This window comes from Colobus angolensis, unplaced genomic scaffold, assembly GCF_000951035.1.
Source record: "Colobus angolensis palliatus isolate OR3802 unplaced genomic scaffold, Cang.pa_1.0 Scaffold58, whole genome shotgun sequence".
NCBI lineage: Eukaryota > Metazoa > Chordata > Mammalia > Primates > Cercopithecidae > Colobus > Colobus angolensis.
The window spans coordinates 8,557,422-8,580,281 of NW_012119376.1; the positions used below are offsets into that span (position 1 = coordinate 8,557,422).

Sequence of the window (22,860 nt, forward strand, 5' to 3'; positions counted from 1 at the left end):
CCCTGTCTCTAAAAAAATTTTTTAACTAGCTGGGCATGATGCCTCATGCCTGTAGTCCCAGTTACTAGGGAGGCTGAGGTGGGAGGATCATTTGAGCCTAGGAGTTCAAGGCTTCAGTGAGCCACAATCGTGCCACTGCACTCCAGTCTGGGTGACAGAGCAAGACCTTGTCTCTTAAAAACAGAAAAAGGAGGATTGTTACATTTTATAAAACCACTTCCAGGTAGAGTTGCAAATTAAAAATTCAGTGATAAATGAAGAGGGAAAATCCCTATCATTTCCTTATTTCCTCTTTTGAATACTAAGATAATTGAAACCAAAATGTGCTGATTGGGCATTATTTGGGTGTCATCCTTTGGGGGACTTTGTTTTCTGTTTGCAGATATTGCGGTGGTGGAGATGAGCGATGCCTTCCGGCAACCGTCCTTGTTTTACCACCTTGGAGTGAGAGAAAGTTTCAGCATGGCCAACAACATCATCCTCTACTGTGATACTAACTCGGACTCTCTGCAGTCACTGAAGGTACCGCCCTTGTTTACTGAATGTTTCATTTTAGCATCAGCATTTCAGGGATACCGGTTTGTCATCCAAACATTTTAAGTAGCTTTTATTTGTGAAAGGCGTTTATATGTGTGGTCAGTATGCACCAATTACTAGTCAAATTGGGAGGTTTATTGAGAATTCACTGTAGAAATTTGATGACACGAGTAGGAAAAAAGTTCACATTGAGTTCTGAGTTTCACTTATGGTTGTAACGGAGGAGACTGTGTTAATAGGATGTCATCGGTGCAGACGTGGAGAAGGGAGATTGCATAAGGTATGGTCAAACCTTCGTGCTCTGTCACTTTGGGAGCTTCATGGTGCCCAGCGGTCTCCTAAGTAAAAGTACACTTCCTCCTTGAAAGTGCTCTGAGAAATGCTCTCTGAGTATACCAAAATAGTTAGCATCCTCTTTCACTAGGGTGTGATTTAAACTAAGATGGGAGAAAAGGAAGAGAAACTTACTATGTTTGTCTACAAAATTCAACCTGTCTCAATGTCATTCTCTCCAGTAATAGGAACCTACTGCTATAAAGGCATTTCCTCCGTCCAAAAATGTTTGCCTAAAATGCTTTTTGCAAGGCCAAGTGATTTTACACTGTATGATTCTTTGAAAAGCATCCCACAGTTCAGTGAAACGCATGCTGTGCTTGCCATCATCCATTTCTTTTGTGAAACTTCCAGCTAGCTTCATGTGGCTTTTTCTCAGCTCTGTCTTCCAGTTCCCAAATCTGAGCCAACCTTGCGACATTGAGCTCTAGCATCCTGAACCATATTACTAATGACTTAGCAATTGTTCTATGAGTATCTCTAACCCATATTTCATGCAAAAAAGTGTCAATAGCATTTTGCATTCTGAGTATTTAAGGCATGTGTGGCTTTCTTTGAGAAATCTGCAGAACTTCATTGAGCAAACGAACCTACTACATACATGCCAGGCATTGTGCTGGTGATTGACAGGCATATCCCTTTCCAGAATACTCTGAAAGAGTTCTAAGAGATTTGCCCCTACTTGTCCTAAGTCTGTTTTTTGTCCTAGAGCAATCCTTGACCTGGAGCAGTCCTTAAGCCCCTCCTTAATTTTCCTCCAGATTTACCCCTTTAATTAATACATCATAAAATGTTGTAACTCATTTTTAATTAGATATTTTGATTTGCTGCTATTTGCAACCCATATTAGCATTTGATGAAGGAATTAGATTATTTGATTTAGCTCTTTTCATTTTTCTTTGGATTAAGTTTATGTACGTAATTTATTTATTTAGGGTCTCACTCTGTCACCCAGGCTGGAATGCAGTGTCGTGATCACAGCTCACTGCAACCACGACCTCCTGCGTTCATGTGATCCTCCCTCCTCAGCCTCCTGAGTAGCTGGGACTACAGGCGCATGCTACCTCACCCAGCTAATTTTTTTCTTTTTTTTGCAGAGATGGGGTTTTGCCATGTTGCCCAGGCTGGTCTTGAACTCCTGGGTTCAAGTGATTCTCCCACCTTGGCCTCCTAAAGGGTTGGGATTACAGGTGTGAGCCACCACACCTAGACAGATTAAGTTTATTTAAGCAGGCACTATTATGTTGGAGATTTTTTACTCTCTACATTTTTTTGCTCTTGCTCCTACTAGTATCTGGTGATTTAATTTTGTGCCCATTCTTTCCTAGGGAAGTATTTTTACATGAAATAAACTTACATTTGAGAGAAAGAAATAAAGCTAATCTTACCACACATATGTCTGGGACAAATAAACTGGCTTATTGTTTTAAGCTAGCCTTTGTCTAGAAGTGTTACTGTCATTTGATTCAAGTAGTTCCTTAAAAAGGCAAATGATGTCTAAACTGTGCTCATTTATCTTGTACATATTATCTGCTTCTTATTGAGCACTTACTATGTGCTAGGTACCAAGTGCTTTATCTCCATACATTTTCAAATTCTTAAAGGAGGGGCTGGGTGTGGTAATCCCAGTACTTTGCGGAGCTGAGGCAGTTGGATCCCTTGAGGCCAGGAGTTCAAGACCAGCCTGGCCAACCTGATGAAACCCTGTCTGTACTAAATATAAAAATCAGCCAGGTGTGGCAGCACATGCCTGTAATCCCAGCTACTTAGGAGGCATGAGAATCCCTTGAACCAGGAGGCAGAGATTGCAGTAAGCTGAGATCACACCACTGCCCTCTAGCCTGGGCAACAGAGCAAGACCCTGTCTCAAAAAAAATCCCAAAAGAAAGAATAATAATGATAATAATTCTTAAAAGAGCTCTGTGAGGTGTATATTCTATTAGCATTTTTTTAAATATCACAAACTGAAGCCCAAAGAAATTCAGTCATTTGCCTAAGGTAATATAGCTAGGAAAATTTGGAATTAGGACTGCCTGACTCCAAAACCTGTTGCCCTTGACCGCTAAGCATTTTTGCATTATTGTCAGTTACTTCTAGTTAAAATTATATCATATATTCCTGCTGAGTGTATTCATTTAGAAAAACCTATCAGCTATGCCTCCTGAGTTTCCCTAGGTAACATCCGTCTTTTTTTCTTTATTCTTTATTCCCTCCTATTAACTGAAACTTTTGCTGTTTTCTTATTTAGACTATTCCTAGCCTGGTAGGTCATGTGTCTGGTTGCAGAGGACAGAAATATCTGGGATAGGAAGCATTTTTGGCAGTCTAGCAATTTCCTCTGAGTCCTGAAAGTTCCTCAGGTCCTGTGCTACTGAAAAGAATTGGTGTGTGTATGTATTTTTAGTTTTATTCCTTTCTGGGCAGTTAGTTAAAGATGTAACCCTTATTCCTGCCATTGACCAACAGATAGGAAAACTGCAATGAAATAAGCAGAACAGGAGATATTTAAAATAATATATCATGTAAGGATTAGCCAAGCAAAATAAAAACAAAGCATCCCTCTGTTTTCACAGGGCGAAGACAGTTTTAGAATGCTATTCTTGTCATATGTTTAGTTTCACTGAGGTTGATTCTTTGGCCATCTAGAAAGTACAGCTGCACAAGTTTTATTTTAATCTGTTGCTCTTTGTTGAAGACTGCAGTTTCTCTTTGGCGGCAAATTCTCAGGAAGAAATTGTAGAAAAAATTTTTTTTTTTTTAATTTAAGCTCCTGGAAAAATAATGGGAGCTATAAAAGTACTTTAAAAATCTAGGTCTGAAGTATCATTTGAAAGAATATTTAGAATCTAGGCATAGTATTTAATTGTAATAAGCTTTATATCCATTGTTTTAAATCACAAGTACTATTTTATTGTACTAAGAATGAAAAATTTTCGTTTTTTTTTTTTTTTTTTTTTTAAGAAAAGATGACCATTACACTTTGAGAGAAGGAAGTTGATTTTTTTCTTTTTTTTTTTTTAGTGCAATGGAGCAATCTCGGCTCACTGCAACCTCTACTTCCAGAGTAGCTGGGATTATGGGCATGTGCCACCACACCTGGCTAATTTTTACATTTAGTAGAGGTGGGGTTTCACCATTTTGGCCAGGCCGGTCTCGAACTCCTGACCTCAAGTAATCTGCCCACCTCAGCTCCCCAAAGTGCTGGGATCACAGGCATGAGCCACCGTGCCCGGCCAATTCTTTTTCTTTTCTTTAGCATTGTAACAACACTTATTTTTTATAATTTTCTTTAAATAAATCTCATGAGAATTTCTCATGTGCCTACTAATGTTTATTGAGAGAATATCTGTGCCAAGATTTACATTGGTTTAAAATAAGAAATGCTAGTAACAATTACTTTGTGATTTATTTCATGCATTATGAAATGATCATACTTCCACTTGGGGTCTCTCAGTAAGTGGTGAGTAAGTCTGGACACTCCTGGTCAATGAGCTGTGGCGCAGATGCATTAAACACCTCTGATGACTTAGGAGAAATGAAGCCATTTTGTGTAGAGTGAGGAAATTGTTTTCATGAACCGTCTCTTAGCACTAGAAATTCCTTTATAACACCAGCTCTCCTCTCATCTTCTTGTGATCCTTTCCTCCACTCCCTTTCTCAGCTCCTTCTCTATGTTCTGGGCCACTCCCCACTCACTTTAAACAGTGGTACTATAAAACAAAGCAAAACGAAACAATGAAACATGACTGCACGTGCCAGACAGTCAAGAATTAAAACCTCTTATACTACAGATGGCCAGGTTGTGGAGAGTGGGAAACCTACGCACTACTGGTGGGAGAGATACTACCTTCTGAAGCGTAATTTGGGAATATTTAATAATATCAAATGAGCATATCACCAAGACTTAGTCATTCTGACCCTAAATGTATACTGTAAAAAAAGTCTCTTGCATGCATAAGGAGATATAATCAAGAATGTTTATGTTAACATGTTTATAATAACTCCTCCTCCCAAAGAAATGGAGAATTAATAGATACCTTCAGTTGTAATCTTTTTTTTTTTTTGAGACGGGCTTGTTCTTTTGCTCAGGCTGGAGTGCAGTCATGCTATCTTGGCTCACTGCAACCTCTGCCTCCTGAGTTTAAGCAATTCTCCTGCCTCAGCCTCCATAGTAGTTGGGATTACAGGCTCCCACCACCACGCCCAGCTGATTTTTGTATTTTAGTAGAGATGGGGTTTCGCCATGTTGGCCAGGCTGGTCTCAAACTCCTGATCTCAAGCAATCCACCCGCGTTGGCACCTCAAAGTGCTGGGATTACAGGTGTGAACCACCGTGCCCAGCCAGCTATAATTATTCAATGGAATATTGTAGAGTACTTAAATCAGCTAGTGCTTTAGACATCAATATCAATATATCTCAAAACAACAGTGTTGGGGGAAAAAAAAAATTACTTGTGTACACTATCATACCATCTATATAAAATATCATGTGCAAGAGGATGTTTTTATGCACACGTATGTTATAAAAGGATAGACATGTGTATGGGAATTATAAACAGCATTCAGAATAGTTACCTCTTAGGGGATAGGAATGGAATAAAATTGGGAAGGGAATATAAGAGTCTTCAACTATGGGGCCGGGCACGGTGGCTCAAGCCGGTAGTCCCAGCACTTTGGGAGGCCGAGACGGGCGGATCACGAGGTCAGGAGATTGAGACCATCCTGGCTAACACGGTGAAACCCCGTCTCTAATAAAAAAAAAAATACAAAAAACTAGCTGGGCGAGGTGGCAGGCGCCTGTAGTCCCAGCCACTTGGGAGGCTGAGGCAGGAGAATGGCGTAAACCCGGGAGGCGGAGCTTGCAGTGAGCTGAGGTCCGGCCACTGCACTCCAGCCTGGGCGACAGAGCGAGACTCCGTCTCAAAAAAAAAAAAAAAAAAGAGTCTTCAACTATATCTGTGATGTTATATTTCTAAATCTAGGTGGTAGACCATGAGTGCTAATTTTTATGCTTTTTATATACTTGAAATACTTAATAATTAACCTTTTTTAAAAAAAAAGGAATAGGTTACTATATTCTTTTATTTTTTGTATCCATCAGGATAACGTATATGCATTTTGGACACTGGAATCCCAAAATATTTTTAGTGTCTTTTTTCTATGTTCTGGCTGTGGTTAGAAAGCTTCAGATATTTGGATATTTCCCTTTCTGCACTCAAACAGACTTTATTCTCATTTTATCCATTAAATGAGATGTTTCCATGTTTCTTGATAGATTGGTAGGCAGATCAGTTAGTGGCGATGCAGTTTGTGTTGAAACATAATGATTATATTAGATTATTTCTTGTTCAAAAGATTTAGTTGTATTTTTATCTTTAACCATTGGCTGAAAAGTTACTTTATGGATGGGATTTTCATTAATAGACAGTCTTTCTCTGTGGCAGCCTGTCTACATGCTTCCTTCTTCACTATCTCACTGAATACAGAACACACATATGTGATGCTTGAAACCCTTATTCTGCCTCAATGCGTCTTTTATTTTCTAGATCAGGATCTGACTAGCACGAAATCTTAGGTGCACAAACCAAAATTTGTAACACTTCACTAAATTAGCCCTTAAAAATCAGCAAATGTTAATAATATGGCAGCTCCCCAAAACATTGAAAATAGAATTACCACATGATCTAGCAATTCCACTTCTGGATATACACCAAAAGAACTGAGAGCAGGATCTTGAAGAGGTATTTGTATACCCATGTTCATAGTAGCATTATTCTTAGTAGCCAAAAGGTGAAAGCAGCCCACATGTTTATCAACAGATCATTGGCTAAACAACATGTGGTATGTACATATATGCAATATTATTCAATCTTAAAAAGGAAGGAAATTTTGACACATGGTACAACATAAGTGAACGTTGAAAACTACTGCTCATTCAAGCACTTGCATGGCACCTAGACCCATGATCTTTTATCTGCAAGCACTGAGGGACCCAATCTCCTTTAGAACTTAAACATAGAATTTTGTCTTTCTGGCACTCATTCATAACCATTTGAAGAAAATGGTTGTAGTTTTGAAAATAACAGTGATGTCCATGTGTAAATTTTGATGATTATACTGGTTTGTAAATTGGTGAGGACATCTGGTAATTTATTACAAATACCTCACACTTAAATTGAATTCTTACCTGTATTTGGAGAGTCTACTCGGATTCCAGAGTGTTCTTAAACCCATGAAAACATTTATCTCTTTTTTTGTTTTTACAAACAAAAAACAGTACTTCCTTTTGTTAAAGTTTTGCCTCCCTTATCAAAGTAAATAAGGTGAATTTGGTTTTAGCTTGAGTTGTGCATGAAATTAAAATTTTTATTTTTTCAAAGGTTTAGGATTCTTTTAGTTTAACAAATAATTTTTTGCTGGATTCTTTTCAGCATTTTAAAAATTATCAACTTGTTAGTGGTACAAAGTACACATTCAATAAATGTGTTTTAAAACATTGTTGTAAAATATGATCCTATAAAGTGGTCTCACAATTTGTGAACCGGGAACATTGGCCCTGCCACTTTTTAATAGTGCTGCCTCTGGACATTCCTGAAGTTTCTAGCTTACTTTATAACCAGCTGTTGATTTAAAAATGCTAGGACTCTGTACTCTTCCTGGTTCAACGTTGCCATCCCATACACTTCTTATCATTTGGTAGAAACAATCCTGTTCCTTTATTTTATTTAGTCAGAAATGATCTGACTTTCTTCTAAGCTATAATCTTTCCATCTCAAATTGGGGAAAGAAAGAGGTAATTTGTGGGGAGAAGCAAATAAGCCATTCATGTAACATTGCTTTGTGAAGGTTTTCTCTGAAGATCTTGAATTGACAAGCTAGATGAATGATTTATTTAGCAGAAGTTGACTTCCCAATTGTAGAATCCCTGAGGTTATTGAAAGGACTCAAGACTGGAGAATTCAGCTTTCTTGGATATCAATTAGCAATAGTATACCTTCTAAGGAATTATGTATAGACTGGGTAAAATATGCCCTTGCTTTCTCCTTCCTGATTCCTCTTTAACCACCCTCACTCCTTGCCCACTCTTTTGAATCTCTTATTACCATTTTGTCCAAGAGGCGATGCACAATGCCATTATATGACTGGGTAGGCACTAGCTATTTGTCTCATTTGTAATGACTCTGGTCATAGGCCTGTGATTTTGAATACCCGTAAAGACCAAGAAGGACTACCTCTGTGCACAGAGGAAGGAGTGGGGCAAGCCTTGCTGAATTATCTTTCTTTTCATTTATTCTAAATAATTGACTCTTTCTGTGAAAGTTGATCTTTTTGGCATTGTAACCCATCACCCTCTTTGGGCCTTTTTAGAATATATCTTTGAAACTATTGCTGAAATATGTATGTGTATTAGTCCATTTTCATGCTGCTGATAAAGACATACCTGAGACTGGGTAATTTATAAAGAAAAAGAGGTTTAATGGACTCACAGTTCTGTGTGGCTGGGGTGGCCTCGCAATCACGGCAGAAGGTGAAAAGCATGTCTTACATGACAGCAGACAAGGTAGAATGAGAGAGAAGTGGAAGGGGGAACCCCTTATCAAATCATCAGACTTTGTGAGACTTCTTCACTACCACGAGGACAATATGAGGGAAACCGCCCTGTAATTCACTTATCTCCCACCAGGTCCCTCCCACAACATGTGGGAATCATGGGAGCTACAATTCAAGATGAGATTTGAGTGGGGACACAGCCAAACCCTATCAATGTGCAAAGTATGATTTACTGTAGAAAAATTCATTATACCTCCAACTTTAACAATACAGTTAAAAAAAAAAGTAATACATGCACTTAATAATATGACCCAATTAGATGTTGCTGAAAGAAACAGCTGGTTAAAAAGAAGAAGAAGTTGATTATAATAGCAACACAGTATAAAGTGAAGTTTGTGTTAAGAAGCTCTGTTAGGCCGGGCACAGTGACTCATGCCTGTAATCCCAGCACTTTGGGAATGTGAGGCAGGAGGATCACCTGAGCCCAGGAGTTCAAGACCAGCCTGGTCAGCATAGTGAGACCCAGTTTCTACAAAAATTACAAAGCTTAGCTGGGCATAGTGGTGTGTGCCTGTAGTCCCAGCTACTTGGGAGGCTGAGGTAGGAGAATTAGCTGAGCCTGGGGAGGTTGAGGTTGCAGGGAACTGAGATCACATCACTGTACTCCAGCCTGGGTGGTGATAGAGTGACAGAGTGAGACCGTGTTTCCAAAAAAAAAAAAAAAAAAGCTCTGTTAAATGCTTTATATATAAAATGTCATTTTTCAGCATTCCAGCCCAGTTTACAGACAGATACCTACTTACGGCAGAGTTCTTCCACCAAGATATACTTATTTAAATATGAAAAGAATTTAATAGGGAAAGAAGAGAGGCTAGAATTCCTTTTAGGATTACTTTCCAACTTTGGTATAATTTAACCTGGTTTTTGATACTAGTTGTTTTAACTGATAGGTATTCATATTCAAGAGAAGGATGTGTTCTTAGCCCCTGTCATGAATAACGTAGGTGTAAAAGGTCTCTAGACCTGGCAGTGCAGGAATTGAGTTAGAGTTGTTTGCTTTGATTTATTGATACTTCCTCCTATAAATGGCTTTAAAGTACTGCAAATAGTTTCGTTAACTTGCTCCATTTGGCCTTTACATAGAACCCAATGAGACAGACAAGTTAGATATTATTTGGATTGGAAAGATAGAAGGTATCTTCTTTCTTTTTTTTTTTGAGGGAAGGTCTGACTTTGTCACCCAACCTGGGGTGCAGTGGTGCCATTTTGGCTCAGTGCAACCTCCACCTCCCAGGTTCAAGCAATCCTCCCACCTCGATCTCCTGAGTAGCTGGGTATACAGGCATGTGCTGCTACACCTGGCTAATTTTTGTATTTTTTGTAGAGATGTGGTTTTGCCATGTTTCCTAGGCTGGTCTCAAACTCCTGGGCTCCAGTGATCTGCCTGCCTCTGCCTCCCAAAGTGCTGTGATTACAGGCATGAGCCACCCCTCCTGGCCAGAAGATATTTTCTTTACAGAAGAGAAATAAGTCCAGAGACATGCGATGACTTGTTCGAGGAACACACACAGCTAGTGTCGGGGCAAAGATAAGCCCCATATTCTTTGACTTGTCATCTGGCACTTGTCTTTCTCAGTCTGTCCACAGATTTCATATGTTCTGCAAAAAGATGATTTTCTAGGTGTTTTTTTTTTTAAATTATTGAGATTTTTTTCTTTTAAAGCTTGAGCTTATGTAGGCATAACGTGTAAACACAAAAGTACTTTGTTTCCTGTCTGTCTTTAAAACTCTGTGCACAGCTCTCTGACACTTGTGTTGGATTACTCTCCTCAAGTCTGCTCAGCTTGTTTTAGCAGTGTGCAGAAAGGGTAAAGGGAGTGTTTCTTCTCAGCAAGACCCAGTAGGCCCACACAGCCCATCTGATAGTTCCTTGTTTTGCTTTTTTGACACATTGAAATGAGTTAAGAAGATGGAGCTGAGGAGTATAGGGATTATTCTTCTTTTCCCCCACTTTAATGGAAAACTTGCCAAGTTCCACTAGGACAGAAAGAGGAATTAGAATGGAAGACCCAGAAAGCCACCAGGGCCAGGTTCTTTCCCTGGCCAAGAACTCCCAGCCTGCTCCTTTCTCTTCTCTCAGGAAGCTGAAATCCTGGTGGTTCCTATTCCTGCGTCTCCCACCCCAGGTCTGATTCGACTTGGCCACTCCATGCCTGCGATTCCCACTTTTTCCCTTGGCTGCAGTTACCTAAATTTTAGGCACAAAAACTTTCTAGTGGTGGAAATACTCCATTTAGTTATCCCTGAGGTGGCCTTTTCAAACATTGTCCCAGAGAGCTATCAAAAGTTAGTATTTGCCTTCAAATGAGCCCTGGACTAGATTGTTTCTTTTGTCTTGCTTCCCTTACTTGGTTATCAACCAATACCAGAAAATCAGGAAAAAAATGTTTTTGGATGTTTCTGGTACAGCCAGGGCTACACTGACCAAAAACCCCCTAAAGACCTCAGACAAGTGCAGAGTTGTAGTGGGATAATGCATCTTCAGAAATGTGCGACTGGTAAGGAACTGGAGTTTATATTGATTTTATCTTCTTATTCATAGGTACTTGAGATGAAAATTTCCATGAGCTGATGTGAAATAGAGCAGTTATGTCTTAAATTTATTCCCTTTCCTTCCCACCCCTCTTTAGTGGATTTAATACAAATTAAGCATTCTCTGCTCTAGATAACTTTCAAGGTCTTATTTGTTATTTATTTGAATTGAGTTAAATGCACAGACAGTACCTTTGCTCCGTTAAAGTTGATGCCTCCTTTAAGGTTGCATGATAAACTGTGAATAAACTCTGTCTCCTTCAGCTTTAGCTTCTGCAAAGCATAAGCAATAGCTAACGAGAATTCAGATGTTATACGAATGATTTTTCTTTCTCTTTTTAAGAGACGGGACTCTGTTGTCACCCAGGCTGGAGTGCAGTGGTGCAATCATAGCTCCCTGCAGCCTCAAACTCCTGGCCTCAAGCAACCCTCCTGTGTCAGCCACTTGAGTAGCTGGGACTACAGGTGCACACCACCATCTGGCTCAGGAATGATTTTAATAGAGTTTTGTAATTTGCAGGCACAATCTGCAAGCATAATCTGAAATGCATGCTTTATAATGTATGCATAATCTGACAGGAAGCCAGAGGAGACATGTAAGAGGGTTATTATTTCAATGAGCAATTCATAAGGAAGACATAACATATTGGCACTAAGCCAGTAGTGGCCATTTGCTTTTCTATGGAGCCTTCTGCTCACTCAGTACTCACCACTGCTCCCTTCCCTGCCACTTGCATTTCTGTGCCTGGTGCATCAAAAACAGAGTCAAGGGTAGAATATCTCGTATGCTGGGGGAGCATGAGGGCATCTCTCCTTCTAGCAGCACAAGGACAACACTGACCATGAGAGCCCTTTAGGCAAAAGCAAATGATGAACACAGCGTTGGAAGAGACTAGCAATCGCTTAGTCCAACTCTCTTAGTGTCACATGAGAGAAAAGTGAAATGGCTAACTGGGAGCAGAGCCATATCTTGCACATATCTACCCCTAATTCATAGTCCAATATTTTATACGTTCATTAATTTATTCATTTATTCATGCTTTTGTGATACCTGCTATATGTCATGACATTTGCTAGACCATCAGTCAAGATACAAATATGAATAAAATACATGGTCTTTGGCCCCAGGAAGTCATGATGTAGGGTGAGAGAATCCTAGGAACAAAAATGTGCAATATAGTAAGTGAAGTGCTATCAAGGAGATCTGTATGAGGGTTAATGGCAGCACAGATGAAGACATAATCTACTTCTGTTGGGAAGATAGGTGTCACAGAACACAGTGAAGGCCAGCTTCACAGAGGACAGGTTTCTTATACATTGCACAGAGGATGCTGCGCAGAGAGGATGGAGAGGGCATTTCCTTGTTACTTAGAGGGGAAGAGAGAAGGATATTCTATCAAGCGAGAGCCATATTTGCAAGCGTATGGTTTGCTACTCTGGAGAGATGCTCCATAAATCAAGTTTGAAAAATTCTGCGTACTGTGTTCCTGGCTTTGTGATTATCCACCATTTTTCAACTTCCTTGTTCATGAGCCATTTCTATGTGTGTGTGTGATATTAATTATTTGAAACACCTGCAGGAAAAGCCGTTTTCAACCTTCCTCTAAAATGCCACTCATCTGTCCTTTGATTTCCATTCCTGGGGCACTCCCATTGACTAAGCACTTATTATGATGTCTCCAGACTTTTTCAATAGCCACTTAAATGCTTTTCTTCATCAAATACTAAGTACTGGCCAGGCACGGTGGCTCACACCTGTAATCCTAGCACTTTGGGAGGCTGAGGCAGGTGGATCGCTTGAGCCCAGGTATTAGAAACCAGCTTGGGAAACATGGTGAAACCCCATCTCTACCAAAAAAACAAAAATTAACCAGGCGTGGTGGCACATACCTGTGGTCCCAGCTACTTGGGAGGGTGAGGTGGGAGGATTGCTGGAGCCTGGGAATTTGAGGCTGCAGTGAGCCGTGATCACACCACTGCACTCCAGCCTGGGTAACAGAGTCAGATCCTGTCTCAAAAAATTTAAAAAATAATAATTAATACTAAGTACCATCATCAAATTAGTCTGCGTAAAACTTTAACAAGGTTTACCTTTTATTTATTTGTCCTTTTAAGGTAATACATTCACTTGCTACAAACATTTAAAAGTACAAAAGGATGTATAGTGAACATTTATTCTTTTACCTTTATCCCCTAGTCAGCCAACCAACTCCATTGGCAACTACTGTTATGAGCTTTTTATACATCCTGCCAGAGAGATTTTATGAATTTATAAATTAGAATTTCATTTTTCTCTCTTTTGTACATAGATAGGAGCATAGGATAAAAAACTGTTCTCTACTTTGCTTTTTTTACTTAGCAGATCTGGGAGATCCTGCTCTATCACTTCAATAAGTTCTTCATTGTTTGTTTGCTTGTAATGTATTCCAGTGTATGGAGGTACTAGAATTTATTCAACTAGTTTTTAGGTGATGGCCATTTATGTTGTTCTCAGCTTTTACTATTAAAAATGGTGCCTCAATATGTGCTGATACTTCTTTGAACATATCACTCAACTTAAAAAACACATTGACTGCCAGGTGCTCACAGAGCAGAGTACTTTATTGGAGCATTCAAAGCCTTCTTCAGTAAGGCTCCAAATAGCTTTCTGATTTTACTTTTTGTGTGTGTCAAAATGAATTTTCTGCATTAGCCAAATGACTACATTCAAGGTTTTCTTTCTTCCCCCTGCTCCCCTCCCAAGTTCCTCTTTAATTCACTCTTCCATAGGTCCCCAAGTGAACTGCCTTCTTTAGCTCCCTTTGATAACATTTATTGTTCGTCAAATGGGCCTTTGCTTTACCTAGCTCTCTGGTCTGGATCCCCACCTTCGGGCTTTGCCTTTGGAGGTCGTGTCTGTCCTTCACAGCTCAGCTTGAGTTCCACCTTCTCTGCTGAGCTTCCCAGGCTTTCTCAATCTACAGGAACATCTTTCTCTGATAAAGCGTAGCTCTTGCTGTCTGTGTCATTCTTTTTACTTTTAGGAAGCGTGTGTATACACAAATGTCCATCCAGACTTACATAAATGTTTCAATGTTAAATGTGTACATGTCCTTTTTTATCAGCAACATTGTGAGGTATTGAAGAATATCTTTTAGTCATTTTTTTTTTTTTGAACCAGGATCTTGTTCTGTTGCCCAAGCTGGAGTGCAGTGGCACACTCACAGCTCACTGCAGCCTCCATCTTTAGGGTTTAAGTGATCCTCCTGCCCCAGCCTCCCGAATAGCTTGGTCTATAGGTGTGAGTTGTGTGCCACTACACCCAGCTAATTTTCAAATGTTTTCTAGAGACAGAGTCTCATCATGTTCCCTAGGCCGGCCTCAAACTCCTAGTCTCAAGTGATCTTCTGGCCTCAGCCTCCCAAAGCACTGAGATTTACAGGTGTGAGCCACGGCACCAGGCATTTTTAGTATTTTGTATACATCTTCATGGCCCTCACAACTACCCAGTGTAATTCTTTCGTCTGTCAGTTTTTGTTTTCTCATCTGCTATCCTTAAACATTCAAAAATCTTACATGCTCCTTTCCATGGAAGCCCTCGTTGGTTCTTCTTTGCCCCATGTGGATTCAGCATCCTGGTTCTGGGCTGAAGATGATGGCCACTCAGCTGGGCCTGGCCTGGCCACACTCTTCCCTCCCAGATCTGGCTCCTTGCCTCAGCCAGATGGACTCGCCCTTGAGGCTCCACAAATGCCTTACAATTTCTGTTTCCATGGCAACATTCATGCCATCCTTTCCAATATGCTGTTCCCTTTTCCCTTTTCTAAATCATGTTTCCCCAACCTCAGTGAAGCTTTGATACAACAGGCTTTTCTAGATCGTCTCTCCAGTGTCTGTAGTCATGGTGAGGTATAGGAATAACAATACCGATCGTTAGCTTATATTGAGAGCTTTTACGTGTCAGGCACTGTATAGCTATATTATTTGTATAATCTCACTCACTCTTCACAACCTAGAAGATAGGCACACTGCCCACACACTGTGTATTTATCCCATTCCTTTTTTTTTTTTTTTTTTTTTTTTTTTTGAGGAGTCTCAATCACCCAGGTTGGAGTGTAGTGGCGCGATCTCAGCTCACTGCAGCCTCCGCCTCCCAGGTTCAAGTGATTCTCCTGCATCAGCCTCCCAAGTAGCTGGGATTATAGTCATGCAGTCATATGCCACCATGCCTGGCTAATTTTTGTATTTTTAGTAGAGATAGGGTTTCACCATGTTGGCCAGGCTGGTCTCGAGCTCGTGACCTCATGTGATCCACCTGTCTCTGCCTCCCAAAGTGGTGGGATTACAGGCATGAGCCACTGTGCTCGGCCACTTATCCCATTATATTTCTTAATGAAAAATACACAAATTATGACTATTTTTTGTCAGATGTCCTGATCATCTGTGTGTGGATTTGCCGGTGGCCAATACCCTTTACTTCTAGCTGCTCAGGATGTAACACACTGCTTTTTCCCCTCCCAGAGTGGGGGAGAGATTGTGCTTAGGGAAAGCAAACTCATTTTAACCTCTTCCCAAAGAGATGGTGGCTGATCAGGTAATGTGCAGAAATTATTTTTAGGTTATTCAGTTTGGGGATTTTACATATTTGTGCTGTTTTTTTGTTTTGTTTTGTTTTTTAAACCACAGACAATACTTTTGTATTCTCCTGTCTCCTCCACAGATTGTAAACTTTTTGGGCTGGGCATGGTGGCTCACACCTGTAATCCCAGCATCTTGGGAGGCCAGAGTGGGAGAATTGCTTGAGGCCAGGAGTTTGAGACCAACCTGAGCAACATAGTGAGATCTTGTCTCTACAAAAACAATTACTAAAATTAGCTGGATGTGGTGGCATGCACCTGTAGGCCTGTAGTCCTAGCTACTTGGGAGGCTGAGGTGGGAGGATCACTTGAGCCCAGGAGCTCATGGCTGTAGTGAGCTATGATTGTGCCATTGTACTCTAGCCTGGGTGACAGAGCCAGATTCTTTCTCTAAAATAAGTAGATACATAGATAGATAGATAGATAGATAGATAGATAGATAGATAGATAGATAGATAGAAAACTTTTCAGATGCAGGAACGGAATCTACACTTCCTGAAATTTCTAATTGCTAATATCATTGTTAATACAAATTTTCCCACATAGTTCAATAAATGTTGTTGAATTATTCAGTTTTATATTAACTTGTGGTATATCTTTTTCTTGTTTTTCAGGAACTCATTTGCCAGAAGAATACTGTGAGTACTTTATTTAGCCTTCCAGAATTTTAAAAATATTTTCTTTTCCATTAACTAATCTTCAGTATTTTTAAAATCACAAATTATTAATTTCTCTCTCTGTTACTCCTCTTTAGATTTTCTGATGTGTCAATATAAACATGATTATCTAAGTACTTCATTGTAGTGAAACTTTATTTTTCATAATGAGAGATGACACTGATAACTGTCTTTTTCTGTATATAATTAAGTTTTGGAAGAAAATGTTTCATAGTATATTCAGGCCAGACATGATGGCTCATGCCTGTAATCCCAGCACTTTGGAAGGCGGAGGCAGGCAGATCACCTGTGGTCAGAAGTTCAAGAACAGCCTGGCCAACATGGTGAAACCCCATCTCTACTAAAAATACAAAAATTAGCCAGGCATGGTGACATGCTCCTGTAATCCCAGCTACTCAGGAGGCTGAGGCAGGAGAATCTCTTGAGTGCGGGAGGCAGTGGTTGCAGTGAGCCAAGATCATACCACTGCACTCCAGCCTGGGTGACAGAATGAGACTGTGTCTCAAAATAAATAAATAAATAAATAAAAAAGAAAATGTTTTATAGTATATTCAGTGTTGTGGAATTATGAGTGGCTCTAAAGCAACCTATATCCACACAGAGATACACATATGTGTGTATATATATGTGTCTGTAGTAAGTTTCCATGGCAACATTCATGCCATCCTTTCCAATATACTGTTCCCTTTTCCCTTTTCTAAATCATGATTCACCAACCTCAGTGAAGCCTTGATACGACAGGCTTTTCAAGATCATCTCTCCAGTGTCTGTAATCACGGAAAGGTATAGGAATAACAATACTGATAGCTTATATTGAGAGCTAGCTAGCTCAATATAATATAATTAATGTACACTGATATAGACATATCTATTATCTGTCTTCTACTTCAAGAGATTGATTTAAGTTCCTAAGTATTGTAGTCTGCCTCTGAGACCACACTACAGAATTCCTACCTTCCACACAGAATTAAACAAATGTGAAAAAATGAGAAAAGTAAAGTTTAAATTTAAAAAATGCTGCGTGAAGAAGAATTATAATATAAAGTGGAAACAGCCTTGTTAGGCCAACGGTTGTGGCCAGTGGTTGTACATTTATTTCAGAAAGTAAGCCAGTATTTAAAAACCTTAAAGAATGTACTTCTGCAACTTGGAGTGAAGATAATACACAATATGTTATAAAAGCCTGCACAAGATTTGATTTAAGATGACAAAATTAATAGTACAATTGGTCATTTCTCCTTAAATCAGAAATTTTAAAACTTTTTTTTTTTAGTAATGATTATACAACTCTGAAGTAATTTTAAAACTTATGCTTAAGATTTAACCAGGGCAGACACATATTTCAGCATAAATAATGCTGCTATTATAAACTCTTATCCTCCCAATTGTTGCTTCATGTTTTAATGCACTGTTTTTAAATATTGTTTAATTTGTTAAAGGTGTTAAACTGTGTAATTTATCTCACACTTTTTTTTTTTTTAACAAATATTGATTGGACATGCACTCGTGCCAGGCTTTGGGCTTGGTGCCTCAGGGTTCTCACGGTGGAGGCTGGAAGTGGAAACAAGCACACGTGTAACTGTTGTGTAGACAGTCTAATTGGTAGAAAATCAGCAAACAAAGAAGCAGACAAATTAGAAAATGAACGTAAGGTGATGTGCTAAAGAGAGGGTAGCCATTACGTCAGTGTCTTTCAGAGAAGGTAGCACTCCCTGAGACCGGAATGGCAGAAGGAAGACCGTCCTGCCTAGCCCAGCCTGGACTTGTGGAGAAGCAGGTTGATAAAAAGACCAAATATTGTACATTGTGAAGAAGTTGCCCCCTGACTTGAGAGAGAGCTGTTGCATTTCAGGTGCTGAATGTTCTTATAAAAAGCTGAATATTTCAAGCATCTATTTCAATACATTTGAATGCTGAGAGCTTTTCTTTCCAGAAGCTCATTTCATTTTCAACACACACTTCTGTTTACCTTTATGTAGTTTCTAAAAATTGAAAAACAGAATTGGAGTATTTTTGTGTTTTTTTTAAAACGGTGAAAAAAATTAATTAGGGGCCAGGGCAGTGGCTCACGCCTGTAATCCCAGCACTTTGGGAGGCCAAGACAGGTGGATCATTTGAGGCCAGGAGTTCGAGACCAGTCTGGCCAATGTGTTGAAACCCCATCTCTACTAAAAATACAACAATTAATCGGGTTTGGTGGTGCATGCCTGTAATCCCAGTTACTTGAGAGGCTGAGGCATGAGAATCACTTGTACCTGGGAGGTGCAGGCTGCAGTGAACCAAGATCACGTCATTGCGCTCTAGCCTAGGCAACAGAGCGAGACTCTGTCTCAAAAACAACAACAACAACAACAACAACAACAAAAATGAATTATGAATTAGAATAACAACAGCAACGACAAGAAAAATGAATTATGAATTAGAATAAGACTAGATTTTGAGCTGTGGGATTTTATAGCTTGTGTTGTCATTTTATGGCCATGCCTCAGTGTTTTGAAATTTAAGGAAACAAGGTCTTTGAAGCAAGTTTAAATATTTTAGATTGAGTACTTTATTAATAAAAGGCAATTGTTCCACTTCAGGTGTCTATTCTTGATCACATCGGATTTTTTTTACTTACTTTGGGTTATCAGCTATTTCAAACTATGGGTTTGGTGGCAGTCTGCACACAGCAAATACAGAAATAACATTTCTAAGTTACATGTGAGCCAACTTGGGAAATAAATGTTCCCATACTATTAGTTTTCATCATTTTGCAAAAGTGCTTTTCTGGGCAGTTGTATCTTTTTGAAAAACACAGTGTCACACAACTTTTCCCCCACTGCATACTCACTGGGCTGTCTCTTAGCTCAGGCCCAGTTGTAGCCATGTGGCTTCTGCAGCTTATCACCCCCCTTGTTTCCTGACATTGGCAAATGAGAAGTTGAAAAAAAAAATGATTGCCTTAGAAACATGGGAAAGAAACTCCAAAGAATGCATTGAAGCCTAGAACTTGGGAAAACCCTTAGCGTGCTTAGGTATTTTCAGCAAAGATTCTGAAGCCTTATACCATGGGGTTTGTTTCAGGAACTGCTTTTCTCTACTGTTTGCGTACTCATTACTACCACTTTACCTCTCCTCTGCCTAACACACACCCAGACATCTCCCCCAGAATTAGTTTTACACAGGTGCAGTATTCCCCATTGCCCGTATTTCAATAATAATGTCTGATAAACTAATATATGTAGTATTAAGGCTTCTGAGGATACATAATTTTATCCAGCAGCTAAAACTCTGATACTACTTTTCTGCTTTATTGGCTTTTTGGCTCTTTGTTCTCATTTTGTGACTTGGAGGATTCAGATAATTTTCGTTTGTAATTTTGAGTTATGGTGCTTTTCTGCAATAGTGTTTGATTCTGTCGTTCTTTTAGAACAATTCTCATAGTTGAAGCTTTAGATGCTTTGGAAAGCAGCCTCTTTGGTATCCTTGCCTTTCTTTTCTGCTTCAGCAGTAGCTTGGGTGAAAGGATTACATTGGGCGGATGTGCTGTGGGATCTTGGTAACATTTTAGAAGCAGGACATGTTCACTTTCCCTTTTCCAATTATTGTTTCCTCTTCTAATTATTGTTCCATGGAGGAGAACTTGAGACAGGAGCAATTTAGCATACTTGATTTTCAAATCAAATCTCATTCTCTGGAAGTTCTTCTCATGCTTTAACTGGAAGTGAGGTTTGGTTTCTGCTTCATTACCTGACATACAAGAAGCAGCCTTAAAGGATAATATGGTCATAAACAATTAAGTCTGGTCATAAGGGCATTTGGCATTTCTTGTCTGTTTTCTGTGAACAGTCATTTGGCTCATGCAGGGTTCCCACAGAAAGTGACAGAAGGTTAGAGAGCAGGTATGTCTGCTGTAAAGGCCACTCAGGAGGGTGCATATCCCCCTAGTGGGAAGGACATGCCCTCTAGAGAAAGAGGTCCCTGGGCTGGAGTGCCAAACATGTCACAGACCAACTGTAGGATCTCTCTAAGCCTTACCTGTCTCCTCACTTTTAAAATGAAGGCCACAGCAGCTTCTTTGTAGGTTGTGACCCACTGACTTATGACTATTCATACCCAGACACACGCACATGGTGAATACATATTTGTACTTATTACTTAAGTGCTAAGGGTAAGAGAAATGCTGTATTATTCTCCGTATGCTAATATGGCTAGGAATGGATAACCTGGACTTTTTTTGTTCCGCATGATAGAGCAGTAGTCGGGTTTCCCACATCTCTCTCTCTAGTTCTCAGCCTCTGCCTTTTTCTATGATTTTTCTCATGGAGGTCTCTCCCACTTCTTTTGATTCTACCATATCCAATAATTCTCAGGTCTGTATTTTGGCTTGAAACTATTTTATGTTTCAATCACATATTTCTAGCTCTCTTTTGGACATTTTCACATTAGGTGTCATGCCCCACCTCAATCCCAACCTCTTTAAAAGTGAATATTTCACCCCATCCCACCAAATGCAAATCTCAACCTTTTGAAGTTCTTCTCATATTTTAACTAGAATTCAGATTCTTTGATTAATTACCTGATACACAAGTGTCTCGAAGAGTCATGTGTTCATAAATAACTTAGTCTGGTTATGCTTTCTGAATTCTTGCTTTCTGTTAATGATACCACTCTGTATAGGTGGTCCCCCTTAGGATTGCAGAGTTGCCTTTGATGCCTTACCCTTTCTCAGGTTGTGTTATCAGTTACCAGATCCAGCTGATTCCTCCTTCAGTCGAGCATGTGTCTGTTTCTCTATCCCCACCTCTGCTGACCTGGTCATTGCAGTTTCTTCTTCCTCCCAAGAGCAAGAGATGGGGCTTTAAGCAGCTGCGGGAAGTGATCTGAGGGGGAATGTTGAATGATTACTCTGATGGCTGAGTAGAGAGTGAATTAGAAGACAAGAGTGGAAACACGGGGACCAGTTAAAGCTGATGGCAGTGGCTCGGGCCAGGTCCATTGGTGTGTGGACTAAAGTGCTGGCCAAGAAGATGGAGGGAAATGGACAAATATGGCATTATATTTTGAAGTCAGGACAGATAGGACTTCGATAGGATATGGAAGGGAAAGGGAATGGAAGCATCAAGGATAACTTCTGGGCCTGTTGTTTCAGTAGTGGGGAGAGAGAGAGAGAGAGCAGCCTCCCAGGGAGTGGATTTGAGCAGGATCTACTTGCAGCATCACCTTACATGTAGGAAGCCCTTCAAATGTGAGCTTGTAGCATTTTCATATATGTATGCTGCACCCTGTGACTAAATTATAAGTTCCCCGAAGCCTGAAGGCCATGCTTTAAACTACTTTTTCCAACAGCAATAACGTAGTGCCCTGCCCTTTAACATGGTGAATCAATATTTAATTGATGGATAGAAACTGTTCCACTCTTTTTTTGGTATCATCTGAAGTCCTCATTATTTGAAGTGAGCAATGAAAGGAATTGGGGAAATTTTCATTGTCATAGGTCGTAAATAAGTAATGAGGCTTTTCTATTTCCCTTTGCATTTGGAATTATTGAAACTGAGTAAGACATGGACCATCTGTGCTGTGTCTCCAGGCCAGCTCCCCACTTCCCGGTGCCTCCTCTCTCCACAGATGTGTACTGGGAACTACACCTTTGTTCCTTATATGATAACGCCACATAACAAGGTCTACTGCTGTGACAGCAGCTTCATGAAAGGGTTGACAGAGCTCATGCAGCCAAACTTCGAGCTGCTTCTTGGACCCATCTGCTTACCTCTTGTGGATCGTTTTATTCAACTTTTGAAGGTGGCACAAGCAAGTTCTAGGTAAAGTTTAATAATGCCATTTGTTGATGATAATGAAGTGTTATTCTATTTCTTTATTTGTGCATGATATCAGGTGCTCTTGAGATATTAGTATACAGCTAAGAACCAGGGGAAAATGTTTATTATCCTCCAAGTAGATAAAATAGATGCCACATAATACATTTTATTCACAGAACAGCAACAGGACAAAATTGAAATCAGCAAAAAATTAAAAAGTCTACTAACTGCTTTATAGTGATGGAAGAACTAAAAATACATACAAAGCAAGTACAGAAACATTACCAGGATAAATGTCCAAGGACTTTTGGTGTAAGGGCAAGAACACTTTAACTTTAATTAACTCTTAACTCTAATTGTTCTTTCAGTGAAGAATAATTATTTGTGTTAATAAATGATAGGCTGAGTCAGAAAGTTAAGGTTATATTATGTTCAAATCATACATCATGGCCAGTGCAGTGACTCACGCCTGTAATCTTAGCATTTTGGGAGGCCGGGGTGGGCAGATCACTTGAGATCAGGAGTTTGAGACCAGCCTGGCCAACATGCCAAAACCCTGTCTCTACCAAAAATACAAAAATTAGCCTGGCATGGTGGTACACACCTGTAATCCCAGCTACTCATGAGGTTGAGGCAAGATAATTGCTGGAACCCAGGAAATGGAGGTTGCAGTGAGCCAGGATCATGCCAGTATACTCTGGCCTGGGCAACAGAGTGAGACTGTCTCACAAACAAAAACAAAAAACAAACAAA

At 39.8% G+C, this 22,860-nt stretch overlaps 1 protein-coding gene across 1 annotated transcript in view; it reads left to right on the forward strand.

Annotated features, from left to right (window-relative positions):
* The window catches only part of MAP3K5 (mitogen-activated protein kinase kinase kinase 5), a 242,708-nt gene that overhangs the window by 77,400 nt on the left and 142,448 nt on the right, over nt 1-22,860 (forward strand). The window contains exons 2-4 of the mRNA XM_011962087.1: nt 383-522; nt 16,244-16,267; nt 21,917-22,110. Coding sequence (XP_011817477.1) covers nt 400-522; nt 16,244-16,267; nt 21,917-22,110 — 341 coding nt within the window. The 5' untranslated portion in view covers nt 383-399. The remainder of the gene's footprint in view (nt 1-382; nt 523-16,243; nt 16,268-21,916; nt 22,111-22,860) is intronic.